This window comes from Molossus molossus, unplaced genomic scaffold, assembly GCF_014108415.1.
Source record: "Molossus molossus isolate mMolMol1 unplaced genomic scaffold, mMolMol1.p scaffold_m16_p_8, whole genome shotgun sequence".
Classification (NCBI taxonomy): Eukaryota; Metazoa; Chordata; class Mammalia; order Chiroptera; family Molossidae; genus Molossus; species Molossus molossus.
In genome coordinates, this window is record NW_023425402.1 from 24,586,651 (window position 1) to 24,607,917 (window position 21,267).

Consider the following 21,267-nt stretch of genomic DNA (forward strand, 5'->3'; position numbering starts at 1 on the left):
AGCCCAATACAAGTTTTCAAAAAGAGAATGAAAAACAATTTGCTGAACTGAGTCATTCTTTAATCTTCTGACCTTTTCCAAGTGTTTCTAGTGAATTTGGATTAAACCTTCCCTGAGATTCAGAAATGTCTGTATAAGAACAACATATTGCATAGCATCAGAATTTAAAATATTTGTCCTTTAGTGAAAATATTCAGATTTATGGGGCTAGAAGAGATCTTAGAGGTCACCTTTTCCAAGTCTTTGATTTTATAAATGAGGCACATATAGGGAAAGGGACTTACCCAGAGCCAAAGCCGTATCAGAAATGATCCTGGAAGTTAGGTTTCTGACTCCTTGAATCTCTACATTGTAAAGTGTATTCTGAGCCAAAGAATAGTTACAATAACATTTCAGAAATTTATATTTGATTCTGAACCCTTGTACTAAAAGTCAAAGCATCAAAGGATTTCTATTTTCTTTTATGAATAGAAAATAATTTTCTTGAGAATAGCAGAGGTGGCAGTATAATGTCATTTGCTGCTATGAAATATATCTTAGCACAGTAATAGTTGGGAATTGAGAAGGAAGTAGGAGGTTATAGATTCAGCACTTACTGAGCATCTAAAATGTGCCAGCAATTGTACTATGGAAATGTACATATGCTGTAGTTACATGAAAAACATGTATATAGAGAAACGCATATGTAAATGAACTATTCTGAAATCAATTACTTTAGAATAATTCTAAATTAGCACTTTGAGGGGTTCCAGTACCCAGACAATAGAAGAAAGGTTATGACTTTGTTGCCTTTAATTAAGAGATTAAACATTGAAACTGAGACTATGCCAGCCAACAACAATCTGTACCAAGATGGCACTCACCCCAAGTTTTTTCATGATCTCATTACTCATATTAGTTTATTATGGTAGCATGATCAAAATGAAAACATGTATAGTTTTCTGCTAATGGTTGATTAGTGATGACTCTCTTGTTTCTTGTTTATTATAATTTCTAGTGCTTAGCACAGTTGTCATCTAGTAGGTGGTCAGTAAATATGTGTTGGGAAAAAGGATAAATTGATTAACAATAAGGATGTAAGAAAATTATTTAAATAGAAGAATATAAGTTTCAATCATAAAAGGTATGTGTGTGTGTGTGTGTGTGTGTGTATATATATATATATATATATATTCCATATCTACTGAAATAAGATTAGGATCATGATTTTCAAGAATACTATAAGCAAAGAAATGTGCTATGTGGTTTTTAGATATTTTATAAGATAGTCATGTTAGTATGGATAAACTTAAGAATGGTCTGTTCGGCAGTTAAACTAGATACCAGTTTGAAAACCAAAAATTTTATTTATTCCAATATATCAAATTAATAGAGATATTTTTCCAATTTATATTTCTATAAACAGTTTTTCATATTTTCTTAGTTTAGTTACATTCATTTAAAAATTATATTTACCCATAACTATATGTAAGATACTGTTCTAGGTGCTGGAGATACAAATATAAGTACATAGGGGCCCGGCCTGAAAGGAGTTTCATTTGACAGATTTCTTAATGAAGAATTCATCAGAATATATAGAATATGAAAGAAACAAGAAGTTGACCTCAATAAGACAATGGGGAAATCCCAAAATCAGACAAAAATTATGACTGACATTATGACATAGTTAGCTTATTGGAATACATACACATATTAATGATCTGTTGCCTTCATCTTAAATTACATAAAGTTTAGAAGACTAGTTTAGTGTTCAAATCAAAAGGGGTATGTAAATTATTAGAAATACCATGTGCCATTTGAATACTAATCACTATTTTATTTGAAACAGGTGTGGCTGCTGACCGAATAGCAATTCAGTCTAAGGGTCGCTACACAGCCAACCTGTCTCCTCAGAATCTGATTTCTTGCTGTGCCAAGAACCGTCATGGATGCAACAGTGGAAGCATCGATAGGGCTTGGTGGTACCTGAGAAAACGTGGGTAAATAGCTGCCCAACATGTATTTCTAGGATTCTTATGAGGGCTGCTTAGAGTTAGAATAAGGGAAAAAAATATATTTCAAAATTTTTACCAAAATAAATGTACAGATATAAACGCTATATCTACATAAATATATGCTCTATTTGGTGTCTACTGAGCTATTGGAAACAATTATTTGAAGCATACTTTCTAGCTAAACTAATAGGAAGACTCAACTAAGCACTGACTTCTTGTTTCTCTGAGCCAAATATCTCCACTGAATCCCCATGGAGTGAACAGAGTAATTGATATCACTAATACTCTGTTGAACCTTTCAGTTACCCAGGTAGATGAATAGATAGTGTCAGGTAAATTAGGCTAGGAATCAGATGAATAATATAAAGAAGTAATTTATAATTGCCTCATTTCATTAGTGTCATTAATTGTCCCCATCCTGTTTGATGAGAAAAAGCAGGTTGCATTTCTTGACTCTCATGTACTCTGATACCCACACAGCACTCTCGTGTCTACTTTGAGAGCTCATCCACTTAAGAGCTGAGTTATTTGGCTGAGTAAACTGCAGGTGATAACTAGTAGTATACATATGTGCTGCTCACCTTTTATTTCCACTGCTCACAGAGTGCCCTCTGACCTGCTATGAAAGAGTGGGGGTCAGATATTGATGGATGGCAATAAATTTTTTTTTTACCTGTTTTGCTAATAAGGTAGTGTTTAGAATGGACTACTTAGGCTGATACCTTTCTGGGGTATTAGTACTTGTTTGGTTTTTGTTTTGTACTATGATAAGAATTAAAGCCCTTTCGGAGATTAAAAATATAAATAATCAATGGGACCCAACTAAATCTTATTGTATTAGTCTGTTTAGGTTAACATAACAAAATACCATAGGTTGGATGTTCTAAACAATGAGCATTGATTTCTCACAGTTCTGGAGATGGAGACGCCCAAGATCAAGGTGTAGCCCATTCAGTTTTTGGAGAGAGCCCTCTTCCTGGCTTACCTTCTCACTATGGTCTCACAGGGCAGAGAGAGAGAGAGTTCTGTCTCTTCCTTTTCATTAGAACACTGACCCATTATGAGCCCCACCCTCAATGCCTCATTTACAGCTAGTTATCTCTTAAAGGCCCCATCTCCAAATACCGTCACTTTGAAGATTAGGACTTTAACATGTGAATTTGGGGTGACACTATTCAATGGATTGCACTCAATATCCCATTTAATGCAAGACTTCTTTTTGAAGTGATTAGGTTTCTAATGGCTTTGCTTTCATTATGCTCTTTGCCCATTTTTTCTTACTTTTAACACTATTGAATTTTCTTGAACCAGTCCTATGGTATACTATAGCCAATTCAACATTAAATAGCTGTAAAACCAATTCCATTGTTTTATTTTTCTTATCTTCTGCTGCTCTATTCAACAAATTATGTTAAATTTAGAGCCAAATTGTATTTTTCTATGTTCAGTATCAAAATTACAGATTAAAATAGTTTTCTTTATCTTTTGTGTAATGTCAGATAACTTTCTTTTTTAGTAACTTTAAATGTTATATTAGCACATACTATTTCTCCAAAGTATCATGCACTACAGACACAGAATAATTGAAGTCTTATAAGAAGATATCTATAACTTAATAAAAAAAGTAAAAAATACCTTTAATTCTAAAACATGTATACTTTAATATATATGTTACACACACACACACACACACACACACGTATGTTTTAGAGAGAGGAAGGGAGAGAGAGAGAGAAACAGTGATGTAAGAGAGAAATAGTTATCGGCTGCCTCCTGCACGCCCCCTGCTGGAGATCAAGCCCGAAACTTGGGCATGTGCTTCTACTGGGAATCAAACTGTGACCTCTCGGTCCATGGGAGGATGTTCAATCTACTGAGCTACACTGGCCAGGCTATATAATTTATCAGACTACCCTACTAAATATAATAAAATTCATCGTCTTCTTTACATTAATTCAGCTCTTCTACATTGTAATTATAGATGCACAATGAAAATGTGCTTCCCTTATTAATAGTACCGCAGATTTTATTGACAGTCACATTTCATCTTCAGGAAATTCTATAATGTAGATTGAATTACTTATTAAAGTGGATTGAAGCTAGATTTTAAAAATTATAATGAAGAAATAAGAGGGAGGCAAGGGAGAGTGTAACATCAGTGAACTGATTTTTTAGAATCTGTCAACCTTTTGAAAGTTACACGTGTAAATAAACAGAATGTTTAATTCAGTAAAATTGCATATAGATAGGATACCATGGCATTTTCCCAAGTATTGCTTTTACTCTTTTGCTTGTTCTTCATAGACTGGTATCCCATGCATGCTATCCATTTTTCAAGGACCAAAATGCTACCAATAACGTCTGTGCCATGGCAAGTAGGTCTGATGGGCGGGGAAAACGGCATGCCACCAAGCCATGTCCCAACAACATCGAGAAATCTAACAGGATCTACCAGTGTTCTCCTCCATACAGAGTCTCTTCCAATGTAAGTCTAAATGGCAAGAATTAACAGTGGTTAACTTACTCAAAAATATATAACTCTGCTGTTATTAACACTATTTAAAAACGTTAAAACTATTACATTATAAGATAAGGCTATGTTTTCAGGTATAACTTTTGATATTCTTATAGTGTCCATTAACAATTTCCAGTTTGGGTAAGATTTCTGATCTTTGTAATAATAGCAGTATAAATGATTGACTTCCATTTAGTGTCCATGGAAATAGAATTTTTAAATTATATTTTAATTACTTATTATACTTGACAAATAACTAAATCAAACCCTTTTTTATTTTTTTTAAATTATTTATTTATTTTTTGTTATAGATGTTTCTCCTTTTTTACCCCATTGGCACCCCCTCCCCATCCCCCCCTGCCCCATCCCTGGCTTTGTTGTCCATGTCCATTGGTTATGCATACATGCATATAAGTTCTGTGGTTTATCCCCCACCCCACCCCCTCTTCTGAGGGATGTCAGTCTGTGCCCTACTTCCATGTTTCTGGGTCTACCGTATTCCTCAGACTGTTATGTTCATTATATGCTGTATATAAGTGAGATCATGTGATATTTGTCTTTTTCCGCTTGGCTTATTTGACTTAGGATAATACTTTCCAGGTCCCTCCATGTCATCTCAAAGAATAAGAGATCTTTCTTTCTTACAGCTCCATAGTACTCCATTGTGTATATGTACCACTGCTTTTTTATCCATTCATCTACTGATGGACACTTGGTCTGTTTCTAGGTCTTAACTATTGTAAATAGTGCTGCTGTGAACATGGGGGTACATATATTCTTCCTGATTGGTGTTTCAGGCTTCTTAGGGTATATTCCTAGAAGTGGGATCACTAGGTCAAATGGAAGTTCAATTGTTGGTGGGAATGCAGACTGATGCAGCCACTATGGAAAACAATATGGTGTTACCTCAAAAAATTAAAAATTAAAAAATTTAAATCAAACCCTTTTTAAATGACTTTTTATTTGTGGTAGTAGCTCATTTTATCAATCCTTTCTTTGCCTTATTCCACACAATTAGATAATTAAAGTAGACATAGCTGTAATGAGAAATTGATGTCCTTAGATTCTGGTTTCTAATGTTAAAAGCACCGGCAAATTTTACTCCATCACATCAACCTTCTGACTTTCAGAATATCTCAACCTTCCCTGCAGAAGACAGTCCAATATTCTGACCATGACATACAGGCTTTCATGATTTGGTTCTCACCTGCTGCTTTTACAGACTCTCGTCTGGCCAGTATCTACCCCTCCTCTGACCTATACTTCTCCTGATAAAAGGACAATTGTCGCTTTCTAGATACACCATGCTCTTTTATGCTTCTCTATTTAGCCAAGGAATTATTCCTCTTACCTAAATGGTATCCCACCTATTTTCACCTAGTAAAATCACACATATGTGTCAAGGTTCAGGTCAAAACTTTATCTTTTCTGTGAGGTTTTCTTGACTCCTAAGTAGGATTATTTTCCTTTTCATATTTGCATCTGTGGTCCTTTGAACTTATCTCTATAACAGAACTTATCATTCTGTAATGTAATTAGTTGTGTTATTGTTTGTCTATTCCACCAACATGTAAATACACTGAGGATAAGTTCTGGGTCAGCATCTGTTTCTATCCTGGTTTCTGGTGATATTTACTCTGTGATACATGTGCTTAGATGAACAAATGAATGAAGACCTTGGCTCTTTACTAAGGGCTGCATTACACATTGGGTAGCAACATTTGTGTGCTAAATCTACACTGAGAAACTCCACTAAACATGCATCTGGAATTGCTCCTATGATTAAAAAGAATGGAGATGGTACTAATCACCAATGATTAAACATGTTTTTAACTTAATTTTTTTTAATCAAATAAAGTTATTATATCTTTTCTCCATTACAAAAGTATTGTCAGTGTTAAAGTCAATGAAATAAACGGGTGCTTATTGTTTTTAGCACCTTCATCAATGGGGCACTTCACAATGGGGTATTTCAAAGCATGATTAATGGCATGTGGCTAAGGCACATTGAGTTGTATAACACCTAAATGGATTGCACAACACCTAACATTATATGCCAGACAATGGAGTTACTATACTCTGATAACAATAACAATGTTCATTGATATTATTTCCTCTAGGAAATTGAAATAATGAAAGAAATCATGCATAATGGACCAGTTCAAGGTAAGTTTGAATAAAATATGGTTGTGTGTTATTTATTCCTTTAATAAACAATTATATTTTAGCTCATCTAAAAGGAACTTAATAAAAGAAAGAAAATGTTTACTTTTTGAGTGCTCATAAGGGTTCAACAGTTCTAAGATCAGTGCAATCAATGGAAACACACTTACATAACAACTTCATTAGGTGTCATTTTATTAAAAAAATAGATTCATCTATAAATTTAATTCTTAAATATTAATGACACATTTGATGGAAGTCTGTTAAATCTTTTCAAAGATATCATGAACCAAACAGTCAAACATAAAATGCTAAGCAGTAGAGCTCATTTAATTGTTTAATCATATTTAAAATTCATACATAGTGTTAGAAATTTTCTCACCTTCAGTTTAAATGGATTGAAAAAAAATCAAGGTTTAGCAGTAGAAATATAGTAGATACTTTTCTTTTTCTATAAACTCAAAACAAATCAAATAAACCAGTATGATTTTTGTGTTTTACATAAAAGGCTTTCTATTTTGATCAATTTTGTGTTATGGATGGTAACCAGTAAATAAGACAATAGTATACTAACTTGCTGTACATTGACTTTGAGTTTTAAGATATCATCTGATACATAGTTTCTCTGCTTACCTATTGAATTTTATTTTGCACCAGAGGCATTGCTAAAGATATAGCTACAGTGTTTATTCTCTGTACTGAACACTGCCTTGAAGGGCATGAGAGAACAAATATAGTGAGGTCTAAAGTAGAAATACAGGTTGTGAACACTGAAAGGCCCAAAATATATTATCGATGTGATGGGATGAACCAACTACATTTAAACTAACCAAACAAATTCAAATAAACCAAAACTTAAATTTAAAATATTTGATATACACTCAAGGAAGTATTGGACAGTTTTTGTTTTCATTTTTCTGAATGCTGACCTAATTAGTATTGATTTCCTCTTCTAGCAGGAATCATGGATTTTAAAATTGTGTTGGAGTAATTTATATTGGTTGTTATTACCATTTAATATTTATTGAGAAGCTGAAGCTTACACTAAACATATCCTGGGACATATTTAATTTTTTAAAATCCTTGGGCCTTAAACCTGAAACAAATGAATAAATTTTTTTTCTTTACAATTGTCTTTTTTTTTTAAATTCTTACCTGAGGATATTTTTCCATATTTTGTTCAGAGACAGTAGGAGGGAGAGAGAGAGAGAGAGAGAAACATCGACATGAAAGGGACACATCAAGTGGTTGCCACCCACATGACCCAACCAGGGCCAGGGACAAACTACAACCGAGGTACGTGCCCTTAGCAGGACCCGAACCCAGGTCTCTCTGGACCACAGGCCGATGCTCTAATCACTGAGCCAAAATGGACAGGGCTACAATTGTCATTTTTGTTGGCTTTTATAAGAGAAGGGCAATGCATGTGTAATTTAAATACATGCTTCAAATAAGTGGAGTTTGTGTGGCGAATTTGAAGGTACACAGGCATTTGAACTCAAGAATAAATTTAAAAATCCAACTTTGATATTGGCTACTTAAATGACTTTGGGCACATTACTTAACCTTGTCTGAACCTTCAGATGATTGCTACTGTTATAAGTTCTCTCCCTCTCTCTCTCTGTCAAAAGAAAGTTGGATCTTAATTATTTCAAACAGAACACCTTAGTTTTCTCTTATGGTTATGTAGTTAAATGCTCATGAATTTCACACAACAAATAGAAGATAAAGATATAAAATTCCAAAATAATAAAGTTGAAATGCAAAGTATTCAACATCCATCAAACAAACCATGGAGAGCCCGTCTGCAGCCATGCGGAGCCAGGTGTGGAAGGCAGAGCTGCGGTGAAGGCGAGCTTCACCCTGCCCCCCAGTGTACACTAGTTCTGTATATGTTTGCAGCAGTTTCCCACAATAAAATTGCACTACAGTAGCTTATAGAGTTAGATGTTTGTGGGTTCATCAAGTCTGCTTTGGTGTCAGAAACTGAAGGAAGGAGTCACCTTCAAGTTCATTGTGATGGCTTCTCACTCGTGTTTCTTTAGTTGGCAGTGTTTTTCAGCTATTTTATTCATGGTGGTTAAGAGAGAGTTGAGAAAAGCTAAAGAAGCCAGTGGTTTATAGAAGAGGAAAACCACTCACAATATCCTCCCCGTTTTATAAATGCTGATTGACTCTTTGCTGTGGATGCAATGTGATTGGCTGCCCATTGTTGCCTGGCTAACGTTGCAATTTCCCTAGTCTCAATACAAAAGGATGTAAAAGGCAACAGAATGTTGAATAAATAACACTGTGTGCATCCTTCTAAAATACGTAGGATTAAAAATAAGTTTAGGTTATGGAAAGAGAACAAAAGCAAAGATATGCATAGAGTACAGTTATATAAATTCTTAAAAAACTATGAGAATATGTTTTAAAGTCGATAAAGAAAACAGCTTCTTTTGAGAAGTTTGAACGGCATCAGAAAAGCATTGGGACATTAAAAATAAAATAAAAGAAATGAAACATTAAAAAGTTCTATTTGACTTTGGAGTAGAAGCTTCATTTTAGTATCTATCAAATGCCAGTGACCTTATTTTATTTATAATGCTTGTCTATACACAGTTATGAAGGATGCTTATCTTGTCCCAAATAAAAATATTTTCAGTTCACATCTCCTAGAAGGTAAGTTTTAAGTCTTCACCCCGAATTGCCCAAGCCCTTCAACCAGCACACAATACAGAAAAGGCATAATCTAGGTGAGGGAATGAAGGAGAGCTTTATAAAGTATAAGCTTTACTTTCTAAAGAATATAGCATTGGCTTAGCTCTCTAGAGCTGGGAGATGAAATCTTGTCAGAATATTCTTTTGCCAAAGGTTTGCTTTTTATTCAAGCTCACCAAGGAAAGATTTGTATTTATTTCTAAGGATTAAGGACAATTTGCTAGGCTCACCCTTCACTGCTAGCTTAATTAGAGTTTCAAGAGACTTGTGGTGAAGCATAAGCTTAATGGAGAAATCGCAAATTACTAGCCAAAAGTAGTGGCCCATCACTGCAAGAGACTCAATTCCTGATAATAGTGCCTCTATTAATTAAGAAGAGATGGTGTTTCAAAAGTAAAATGTATACTTAAGTAACACTCAAAGAGCTAAAAGTTGTACTTATAAGAGAACAAGAAAATATTTTAGTCACAGGTAATTGAAATAACGTGGTACTTGTCTTTCTCTAACTGGCTTATTTCACTTAGCATAATACTCTCCAAATAAACTAACAAACAAAATAGAAACAGACTCATAGATACAGAGAACAAACTGACAGCTGTTAGAGCCCCCCTCCGCTCTGGGGGCTGGGTAAAAAAAGTGAAGAAGGGATTAATCAAAACAAAACAAAATTTGTAGACACAGACAACAGTATGGTGATTACCAGAGGGAAAGAGGGTGGAAGAAGAGGCTGAAGTGGGGGATAAATGGTGTAAAAGTCAAGTCTCTCAGGGTGGTGAACACACAAAACAATATACAGATGATGTATTATAAGAACTGTGCACCTGAAACCTATATAATTTTATTAACCAATGTCTCCTCAATAAGTGAAATTAAAAAAAAAAAGAAAATATTGCAATCAATTAAATTAAATTGAGCAGAAATCAAAAGTCAGTTATATTGCAGAATCCCTTCTTATATTCTACCCCTGGCAATTTACCCATCGATTGTTTTATGAGAATTTCTGGGGCTTTTTAAAGATAATATTTTTAACTGTCATTTTTTCTGTTTGGTTTTATTTTAGCCATAATGCAAGTCCATGAAGATTTCTTCCAGTATAAGTCAGGGATATATAGACATGTGACCAGCACAAATGAAGTATCAGAAAAATATCGAAAGCTTCGGACACATGCAGTCAAACTCACTGGGTAAGGCAATTCTTCATTTAATGCTTTTGAAAAATGAAACCCAAAAAAGTGTTATGTATTGCATTTAGGTACAAAAATTCCCCTTTGTATGGAGAGAGTCTGATACAAATTAAAAACTATCTGAGCCTTAACAATCCTTAGTCATTTTAAAGTTGAGTAAAAGGGAAACTTAAAATTCTGGGTAAAATGACCGTTTCCTATCTCTCATTTACTTGTAAATATGTCCTAAGAATCTGTGCCAAGGGCAAAGGAAATATATTATTTCAATAATACATTTTACCTACGGCATAACTGAGGCAAGGGTGCCAACCCAAAATGTATTAGGATTTGGTGAAGAGGTTTTGAATGAAATTGCAAATGGTAGAGATTAAGCAGGAAGGGAATGTCACCTTTCAGTCAATATAAGATTACTTTTAACATTTATATGAGAATTGTGGAATGAATATTTATCAAATTTGTGAATAACGTACATTCAGCCCTGCAAGGGCAAGAAAAGGGTTTAAAATGTGGTAGTATTTCATAAATAGAGCCTACTCGGAAAGAGTGGGTAGTCATCAGAGACCACTTTCCCAGGGTCTTCTCAGTCTTATTCTGACTCTGCCCAGTTTGCTAGTCTTTTCTCACGATGTCTCACTCCAGTTCAAATTAAATGCTGTGAAAAAGATTGTGCAGGATTTTCTGTTTGTTTCCATCGCAAACCTTCACTTTTCTCATCTGCCTCTTATGGTAAATAACTTCATTCCTGTTGAATATGTCCTTTCTGTTTAAATTTGATTGAACCTGAACCAAATCAACCTCTGCTGCAATCAACTTGCTACCTTCTTCTTACTGACCTTGGAAGCCCTCTCAGTCAGTTCTAAGGTATGTAGACCAGTTACCCATTGCGAAGTCTAATTATCATGTCTCTTTCATTTGAAATACTCTGATATTTCCATTATACAATTACTACATTTGTTTGAGTCTAAGATACTACAGATTTTATGGCTTTGCTTGATTTCAAGGATGTGAACATATGTGCATCTTAGAATTGAAATAAATTTCAAATTAATGTAGGATATTAAAACAACAGATGATGCCTGGCCAGTGTGGCTCAGTGGTTGAGCATTGACCCGTGCACCAAAAGGTCACCAGCTCCATTCCCAGTCAGAGTGCATGCCCAGGTTGTGAGGCCTGATACCCAGTGAGGGGCATGCTGGAGGCAGCCAATCTATGTTTTCTCTCATCAATGTTTCTATTTCTCCCTACTTCTCCCTTCTTCTCTCTCTAAAATCAACAAAGGGGGTGGGGGTTGAGATGAGAAAAAATGTAGAGATAATTTCACAATTCAGTGATAACTTCTCTTGAGGGTTAGTGTAGTTTTATGTATCTCCTAAATATATAGCTATAGAGAAAGATCGCTAAATTTATTTTATAGGAAATGAGATGCAAAAGTACTTAAAAATTTTTAATGACAAGAAAAATTTTCCTAGAATTTTTATTAGCAGTGTAGAAGAATGCCAATTTCTCAATACGCTTTTAAACACTGGGTATTTTAGATTTTCATGTAGTCATATTAAATTCCCCAAATCATTATTAACATTTGGTGAAAGCATGTCATGCAGGTCTTTCTCTCTTGCCCTGGCCGGTTTGGCTCAGCAGTTAGAGCGTCGGCCTGCGGTCCAGAGAGACCCCGGTTCGGTTCCTGCCAAGGGCACATACCTCGGTTGCAGTTTGTCTCCAGCCCCAGTTGGGTCATGTGGTTGGCAACCACTTGATGTGTCCCTTTCACGTCGATGTTTCTCTCTCTCTCTCTCCCTCCCACTCTATCTGAACAAAAAGTGGAAAAATGTCCTGGGGTAAGGACAAAAAAAAAAAAAAGTCTTTCTCTCTGTTGCTGAAAAGTTAGAGAGACAAACAAAAACAGAAATGTAATAGGGATAGCATCATTTTAAAATACTAATATTCAGGTTTATTTTACTTGAATTTAATGAAATAATGTGAAATGAGATATTTTTGATTCTTTAACAAAAGAGATGCTAGTTTCTAAAAGAACACTTTATACTTAAGAGAAAATATATTAAAATAACTAGTGATTAGAATAATAATCCATTTTTAACTTTGTATTTCAATTTGAGATTATATTGATTTGTTAAAAGACAAGATGAGGAAATTTATTAGTCTTATACCTTTTTCCACCTCACCTTCTCTCATACACCTTAAATATATTAGCAATATTATTTTTACATATTAAGGGTTAACAAATTTGCATTCTTCTCTGAAACCATAATATACATAGTTTATAATTTTGTATATGTTAATGGAGTCAATGATAAGCAAATACGGATGCTGGTTTTTCTGTTCTTAAATTTAATTTGTATTAATTATGTTATTGGGTGAATTTTACTTTTATTCAGAAGGGCTCTGATGTCTATAGTCTTTCATTTCTTGCATGTTTGAGAAAGTATTTGTTTTCTCTTCTATTCAGGAATAATTTTGATAAGTATAAAATCCTAGAACTATAGAACTTTTCAAACTTTGTAGATAGGGCTCCAAAGTTCCTGGCATTAGTTTTCCTGCAGAAAATTCTTTGGCCAACCAGATGTTTTGTCTCCTTATAAGTGACATGACCTTTTCTACTCAAAGACTCATACTAACCTTTCTTTTATTGTTGAATTAGCTATCTTCACCTTTTAAAAATATATATTATACATACACTAGATCTTCTATATCTGCTTTTATATTTTAATAATATTTATATTATAATTCTTTTTTTTTAGAATTAAAAAATGTTCTTTATTGATTTTAGAGAGAGAGAAAGGGAGAGGGAGAGCGAGATGGAAACATCTATGAAAGAGAACATCGACTGGCTGTCTCCTGCATGCCCCCACATTGTGGATTTGGCCCATGACCTGGGCATGTGCCCTCACCCAGAATCGAACCGGCAACCTCTTGGTGCATGGGTTGATGCTCAACCACTGAGCAACACTGCCTGGGTATATTATAATTCTTTATTATTTCATTGTATATGATGTTCTTCACTCTGTCCCATATATCCATAAATAGTTATCATAGTATTTGATGCTCATTTTCCAAAGGCCTTTTGCCTTTGAAATGTGTTTTAATTTTTTCTCTTCCCTTTCTTCTGGTTGTCTTTTCATGTGTTCTTTGACCTGTATTTAGAGACCTCATGTCTGTGAATTCTTTGTGTCTATATCTGACTTCTCCTATTTCTTTGAGTAGTTCTTTATGAGCTACAGTCTTCTTTATTTAAAAAATTTTTTTTTCTTTATTGATTTTAGAGAGAGAGGAAAGGAGAGGAAAAGAAAGATAGAAACATTGATGAGAGAGAACATCGACTGGCCACCTCCTGCACATCCCCCACTGGGGATTGGGCCCACAACCTGGGCATGTGCCCCTATCAGGAATTGAACTGGTGACCTTTCGATGCATGGGTTGATGCTCAATCACTGAGCCACACTGGCCAGGCAAGCTATAGAGTCTTCATATGTCTTTTGCCTAACTTCTTTTAAAATTTTTAATCTCTAATCTATGCATTTCACCCTCTATCACTTCCTCTTTCCAGTCCACTCCCTCTATTTCCCTGAACCCAACTGTCATTCAGCCCCATAAATACTTTCAACAAATTATTCTATTCAATCTGACCACCATTTAACAGTCTCTCTTCTCCTTGATGCCCACACTCTTTATTATTTAGTTAAGATTCCATGGTGATTCATTATAATCATTCACACACACCCTAGATTCTTCTGCCCTTGTTTGATTCATCATATTGGCTTAGCAAAATCTCAAATCTGGTTAAATTATAAATAGCCTATTTTGTACCTACAGGTATGCATCTGAACACAGCCAGAAAAATTCATAACTATGCTGGTTTCACTTTTATTTATAATCACAAATTTCAAGTAGTTATTTAATACTGCCAGGCGATTATATTCTGGATTTTTATTCTGTTTACTGGCCCACTCCTGGTGATTATCTCAAAACCTTTTCTCTTGTCTGGAATACCCAGTAACTCTTCTGTCAAGCTCTTAGTTGATAATCTTGACTTCTGTTTCACCAAAAATATTAAAGCAATCAGAAATGCCTCCCAGTATCACATATGCCGCCTCTCAGCATGCACTCTCTCATATTCTTCCTTCCACTTGTTACATAGATAAAGCATCCATGCCCTACTTAAATCTCTGTTGCTATAGTGTAGACACCAACCCTGTCCACTATTTGAGAATTGCAGGAGCAATTTTCCCTTTCATTCTTTGTAATCGGCCTTTTCTGCCAACATACATACATGCCATTATTTCTCAGCTATTATGAAAATAAAAATTTTCTCCTGACTCCACTTTCTCCATACTCCATTTATGGTCTTTCCTTCATAGAAAACTCCTTGCAAAATTAGTCTGTCCTTACTCTCTTCGATGTTTTCTGCCCATTTTTTCTTAAATCTTTCTAATCACATTAATTTGCCCATTCCTGTCCATAAAAAAAATATTTATTTCAAAGTTATTAATGACTTCCACATTGCTATATTCATCAGTCAGAAGGCAGATCTGCCCATCATTTCCAGCTGGTTTTTCCTTTCTGGCTGTGACTTTTCAGTGTTCTTTGCTAGTTTATTTATTTATTTTTTTCTCCCTGTACTTCTATACTTCTTAATGTTGGAGTATTCCATACTCAGTTCTAGGTCTTTTCTCTCATCTATTCTCATGCATTCTCTGATGAACTCATCAGTCTCTGAACTCATCCTGGCTTTGAGAACCATTTTAACCTGACACTGACTGAATTTATATCTCCAGTCCAGCTCTCTCTTCTGAACTGCAGACTCATACATTCCATGGTCTACTTGGATACCTAATAGATGGCTCAAATTCACCACTTCCAAACTGATCTAATTCCTGCCTTTATACATGCTGAACAGCACAACCTTCTCCACCTTAGTCAATGACAACATCCTTGTATAGACTCTGGCTGGAGACCTTGAAATTCCTTTCCTTGGAATTCAATTTCAGTGCGTCAGAAACTATTGTTTCAACTTATATCCAGAATCTAACCACTATTTATTTATTTATTTATTTATTTATTTATTTATTTATTTATTTATTTATTTATTTGGTATGTGCCCCTAACCAAAATCCGGGACTCTAGTCCGCAGGCCAATGTTCCAAATGCTGAGCCAAACTGGCAAGGGCCTAACCTCTTTTTAGTATCTGAACTACCAACATTTTTGCATGAACCACCATTACTCAATTTTTTTTTTATTAATAATTTTTGTTACAGATGTTTCTCCTTTTTCCCCATTGACACCCTCCTTCCCATCCCCCCGACCCCATCCCCAGCTTTGTTTTCCATGTCCATTGCTTATGCGTACATGCATATAAGTTCTGTGGTTTATCTCTTCCCTACCTCCCACCCTTGTTCTGAGGGCTGTCAGTCTATACCCCGCTTCCATGTCTCCAGGTCTACCCTGTTCTTCAAACTGTTATGTTCATTATATTCCACAAATAAGTGAGATCATGTGATATTTGTCTTTCTCTGCTTGGCTTGATTTGCTTAGGATAATACTCTCCAGGTCTCTCCATGTTGTCTCAAAGGATAAGAGATCTTTCTTTCCTACAGCTGCATAGTACTCTATTGTGTATATGTACCACAGCTTTCTGATCCACTTTTCTACTAATGGACACTTGGGCTGTTTCCAGATCTTAGCTATTATAAATAGTGCTGCTGTGAAAATGGAGATACATATATTGTTTCTGATTGGTGTTTTAGGCTTCTTAGGGTATATTCCTAGAAGTGGGATCACTGGGTCAAATGGCAATTCAATTTTTAATTTTTTGAGGTAACACCATTGTGTTTTCCATAGTGGCTTCATCAGTCTGCATTCCCACCAGCAGTGTACTAGAGTCCCCTTTTCTCCACACCCTCACCAACACTTGTTGTTTGATGATTTGTTGATGGCAGCCATTCTGACAGGTGTGAGGTGATACCTCATTGTTGTTTTAATTTGCATCTCTCTGATAATTAGTGATGTTGAGCATTTCTTCATATGTTTTTTAGCCGTTTGTATGTCCTTTTTGGAGAGGTGTCTATTTAGCTCCTCTGTCCATTTTTTAACTGGGTTCTTTGTCTTCCTTTTGTTGAGTCATATGAGTACTCTATATATTTTGGAAATTAATCCCTTATCTGATGTATTATTGGCAATTGCTGTATTCCATATAGTGGGTTTCATTTCCATTTTGATGTTTGTTTATTTCTTTTGCTGTGTAAAAGCTTTTTAGTTTGAGGTAGTCCCATGTGTTCACTTTTTTTCCTTTGTTTCTGTTGCCTTAGGTGATGTATCAGGAAAAATTCTGCTGCCTAAAATGTACGAAATTTTGTTGCCTACATTTTCTAGGATTTTTATGGATTCACGAATCACATTTAAGTCTTTTATCCATTTTGAATTTATTCTTGTGTATGGTGTAAGTTGATGGTCTAGTTAATTTTTTTTTTTTTTTTTGCGTGTAGCTGCCCAATTATCCCAACACAATTTATTAAAGAGGCTGTTTTTAATTTATTGTACATTCTTGCCTCCTTTATCAAATATTAATTGAGCATAACGTCTTGTGTCAATTTCAGGATTCTCTGTTCTGTTCCAATGGTCTATATGAGTGTTCTTGTGCCAGTACCAGGTTGTTTTGATTACAGTAGCTTTGTAGTATAACCTGCTATCCGGTATTGTGATCCCACCTACTTTGTCCTTTTTCAAGATTGCTGTGGCTATTTGGGGTCTCTTTTGGTTCCATATGAACCTTTGAAGTATTTGTTCTAGTTCTGTGAAATATGTCATTGGTATTTTGATGAGAATTGCATTGAATCTATAGATTGCTTTGGGTAATATGGACATTTGAATGATGTTAATTGTTCCAATCCATGAACAAGGTATGTGCTTCCACTTTTTTATATCTTCCTCTATTTCTTTTTTCAATGTCCTGTAGTTTTCTACAAATAGGTACTTTACGTCTTTGGTTAAGTTTATTCCTAGTTATCTTAATTTTTTTTTGCCATAATGCTAAATGGGATTGTTTTCTTAGTTTCTCTTTCTGTGAGTTCATCATTGGTGTATAAGAATGCCATCGATTTCTTGACATTATTTTGTATCCTGCTACTTTGCCAATTTCATTTATTAAGTCTAGTAGATTTTTGATGGAGTCTTTAGGGTTTTCTATGTATGATATCATGTCATCTGCAAATAAAGACAATTTCACTTCCTCCTTTCCAATTTGGATCCATTTTATTTTTTCTTCATGTCTAATTGCTGTGGCTTAGACTTCTAGTACTATGGTAAATAAGAGGGGCAAAAGTGGGCATACCTGTCTTATTCCTGTTCTTAAGGGAAATGTTTTTAGTTTTTGCACATTGAGTAGGATGCTGTGGGCCTTTTGTATATGGCCGGTACTATGTCAAAATATGATCCTTCTATTCCCACTTTACTCAGTGTTTTTATTAGAAATGGGTGCTGAATTTTGTCAAATGCTTTTTCAGCATCTACTAATATGATCATGTGGTTTTTCTCTTTCATTTTGTTTATGTGGAGTATCACATTTATTGATTTGCAAATATTGTATGAGCCTTAAATCCCTGGGATGAATCCTACTTGTTCATGGTGCATAATTTTTTTGTTGTATTTCTGGATCCGATTTGCTAGTATTTTGTTCAAGATTTTGGCATCTATCTTCATCAGGTATATTGGCCTGTAGTTTCTTTCTTTGTAGTGTCTCTTTCTGGTTTTGGAATTAGAATTATGCTGGCCTCGTATAACGTGTTTAGAAGTCTTCCTTCTTCTTGAATTTTTTGAAATAGTTTGAGGAGAATCGGTGTTAGTTCTTTTTTGAATGTTTGGTAAGACTCCCCCATGAAGCCATCCGGGCATAGGCTTTTGTTTGCTAGGAGAGTCTTGATTACATCTTCAATTTCTTCTGTTGTTACTGGTCTGTTCACGTTTTCTATCCCAGTTCAGTTTTTGGAGACCATGTATTTCTAGAAATTTGTCCATTTCCCTTAGATTGTCGAATTTGTTGCCATATAATTGTTCACAGTAGTTGTAAACAATCTTTTGTATTTCTGTGGTGTTAGTTGTTACTTTTCCTCTTTCATTTCTGACTTTGTGTATTTGGGTTCTCTCTCTTTGTTTCTTGTTGAGTCTAGCTAAGGGTCCATCAATCTTGTTTATCTTTTCAAAACACCAGGTCTTTGTTCCATTGATCCTTTGAATTGTTTTTTTGGACTCTATGTCATTTATTTCTGCTCTGATCTTTACTATTTCCTAACTTTTACTTGCTCTGGGGTTTTATTTTTGTTTGCTCTCTAGTTCTTTAAGTTGTGAGGTTAGATAGTCTATTAGATGTTTTTCTTGTTTCTTGAGGTAGGCCTCTAGTGTTATGAACTTCCCTCTCAGAACTGCTTTCGCTGCATCCCATAAATTTTGTGTTGTTGTGTGTTCATTTTCATTGGTTTCCAGGAAGTTTTTGATTTCTTCCTTGATCTCCTCGGTGACACATTCATTGTTTAATAACATGCTATTTAGCTTCCATGTGTTCAAATGTCTTTGTGTGTTCTTTTTGCAATTGATTTCTAGTTTCATGCCATTGTGATCTGAGAAGATGCTTGATATGATTTCAGTCTTCTTGAACTTGTATAGACTTAGTTTGTGCCCTAACATGTGGTCTATCTTTGAGAATGTCCCATGTGCACTTGAGAAGAATGTGAATTCTGCCGTTTTGGGGTGTAATTCTCTGTAGATATATATTAAATCCATTTGGTCTAGTGCTTCATTTAGAGTCTCTGTTTCCTTGCTAATTTTTTGTCTAGAGGATCTATCTGGTAATGTCAGCTGGGTGTTGAAGTCCCCTGCAATGATTGTATTGCTATCAATTTCTCCTTTGAAGTCCTCCAGAAGATTTTTAATATATTTTGGTGCTGCTATATTGGGTGCATATATGTTTATCAAGGTTATATCTTCCTGTTGTATAGATCCTTTCAATATTATGTAGTGGCCTTCTTTGTCTCTAGTTATGGCCTTCATTTTGAAATCTATTTTATCAGATATGAGTATTGCTACCCCACCTTTTTTTCCTTTCCGTTTGCTTGGAAGATTTTTCTCCATCCCTTCACTTTCTATCTATGTGAGTCTTTTGTTGTGAGGTGGGTCTCTTGTAAACAACATATAGATAAGTCATGCTTTCTTATCCAATCAGCTACTCTGTCTTTTTATGGGAGCATTCAATCCATTTACATTTAAGGTGATTATTGATATGTACTTATTTATTGTCATTTTTGTTTAGTGTGGTTATATATTTCTTCCTATTTCAACTGCTAATTACAGCAGTTCTTTTAACATTTCTCGCAGTCCTGGTTTGGTGCTAGTGTATTCCCTTAGCCTTTTTTTTTTTGTCTGGGAAGCTCTTTATTTGACCTTCTATTTTGAATGATAGCCTTACTGGGTAGAGTAGTCTTGGATTCAGATCCTTGTTTTTCATGATCTTCATTACTTCATGCAATTCCGTTCTGGCCTGTAGTGTTTCTTGTGAGAAGTCAGCTGAGAGCCTTATGGGGTTTCCTTTGTAGGTAACCTGTTGCTTATCTCTTGCTGGTTTTAGGATTTTCTCTTTGTCTTTAATTTTTGACAGTTTGATTACTATGTGTCTTGGTGTGGGCCTGTTTGAGCTCTTGTTACTTGGGGCTCTCTGTGCTTCTCGAACTTGAATGCCTTCTTCCTTTACCAAATTAGGGAAGTTTTCTGTCACTATTTCTTTGAATATATTCTCTAACCCTTGCTCATTTTCTTCTTTTTTGGGGACTCCTATGATGCAAATGTTACTACGTTTCCAGTTGTCCCACAGTTCTCTTAAGCTGTCTTCCTATTTTTTAATCGTTTTTTCCCTTTGGTTTTCTGATTGGTTGATTTTTTCTACCCTGTCTTCTAATTCATTGATCCGGTACTCAGCTTCCTCTACTCTGCTTTTCAGCCTTTCTAATGTGTTTTTCATTTCTGATATGTCATTCTTCATTTCTTCTTGGTGGTTTTTAATTTCCGACTGGTTGATTTTCAGCACTTCTATGTCTTTAGTCATGGTGCTCATGTCCTTGCACATGCTGTTGAGCTTCCTCAAGATCATGGCTCTGAATTCTAATTCTGTTAACTTGCTTAACTGCACCTCATTTATCTCATCTTTGGTAGAGGTCTCTTGTTCTTTCATTTGGCTTTTGTTTCTGTTTTTCACCATTTTGGCTATCATAGTGGGCTTTGGAGTCTGCCAAATTTTTCTGTGGGTGTTGGTGTTCTGCTGTTTGTGGCTCCCTCTCCTGGGTTTGGATTAGCCAGGGAAGACCCACTTTAAACACCAATGTCAAGTCTTAGCTTTCCTTGTTAGTGTTGCTAGCCCAGGGAATGGTAGTTACCTCTATTTATTTTTGCCTGGAGGCTCTTAGTAGAGGTCACCTGAAGAACCTTGGTTTCTGAGTTGCCTGAAAAACTCCCTCAGGTGCTCAGTAAAAGAGGATTTCCCGAGGGTGGGGCAGATGCTGGTTGTTAATGGGCCTCAATAAGCATTTCAATGGCCACCAAGTGGGGTTGAATCTCCTTGGGAGGGGCCTCCACCTCTGCCAAGGGCCCTGGAAAGGAATAAGATGACCACAGTCCTGTGTGGCTGCACTCAGCAAAAGCTCTGAGCACCCT

General features: G+C 35.3%; 1 protein-coding gene across 1 annotated transcript in view; it reads left to right on the plus strand.

The window, feature by feature from the left end:
* Nucleotides 1-21,267, plus strand: part of TINAG (tubulointerstitial nephritis antigen) — an 89,033-nt gene that overhangs the window by 29,834 nt on the left and 37,932 nt on the right. The window contains exons 6-9 of the mRNA XM_036248951.1: nt 1,829-1,979; nt 4,299-4,479; nt 6,630-6,675; nt 10,436-10,559. Coding sequence (XP_036104844.1) covers nt 1,829-1,979; nt 4,299-4,479; nt 6,630-6,675; nt 10,436-10,559 — 502 coding nt within the window. The remainder of the gene's footprint in view (nt 1-1,828; nt 1,980-4,298; nt 4,480-6,629; nt 6,676-10,435; nt 10,560-21,267) is intronic.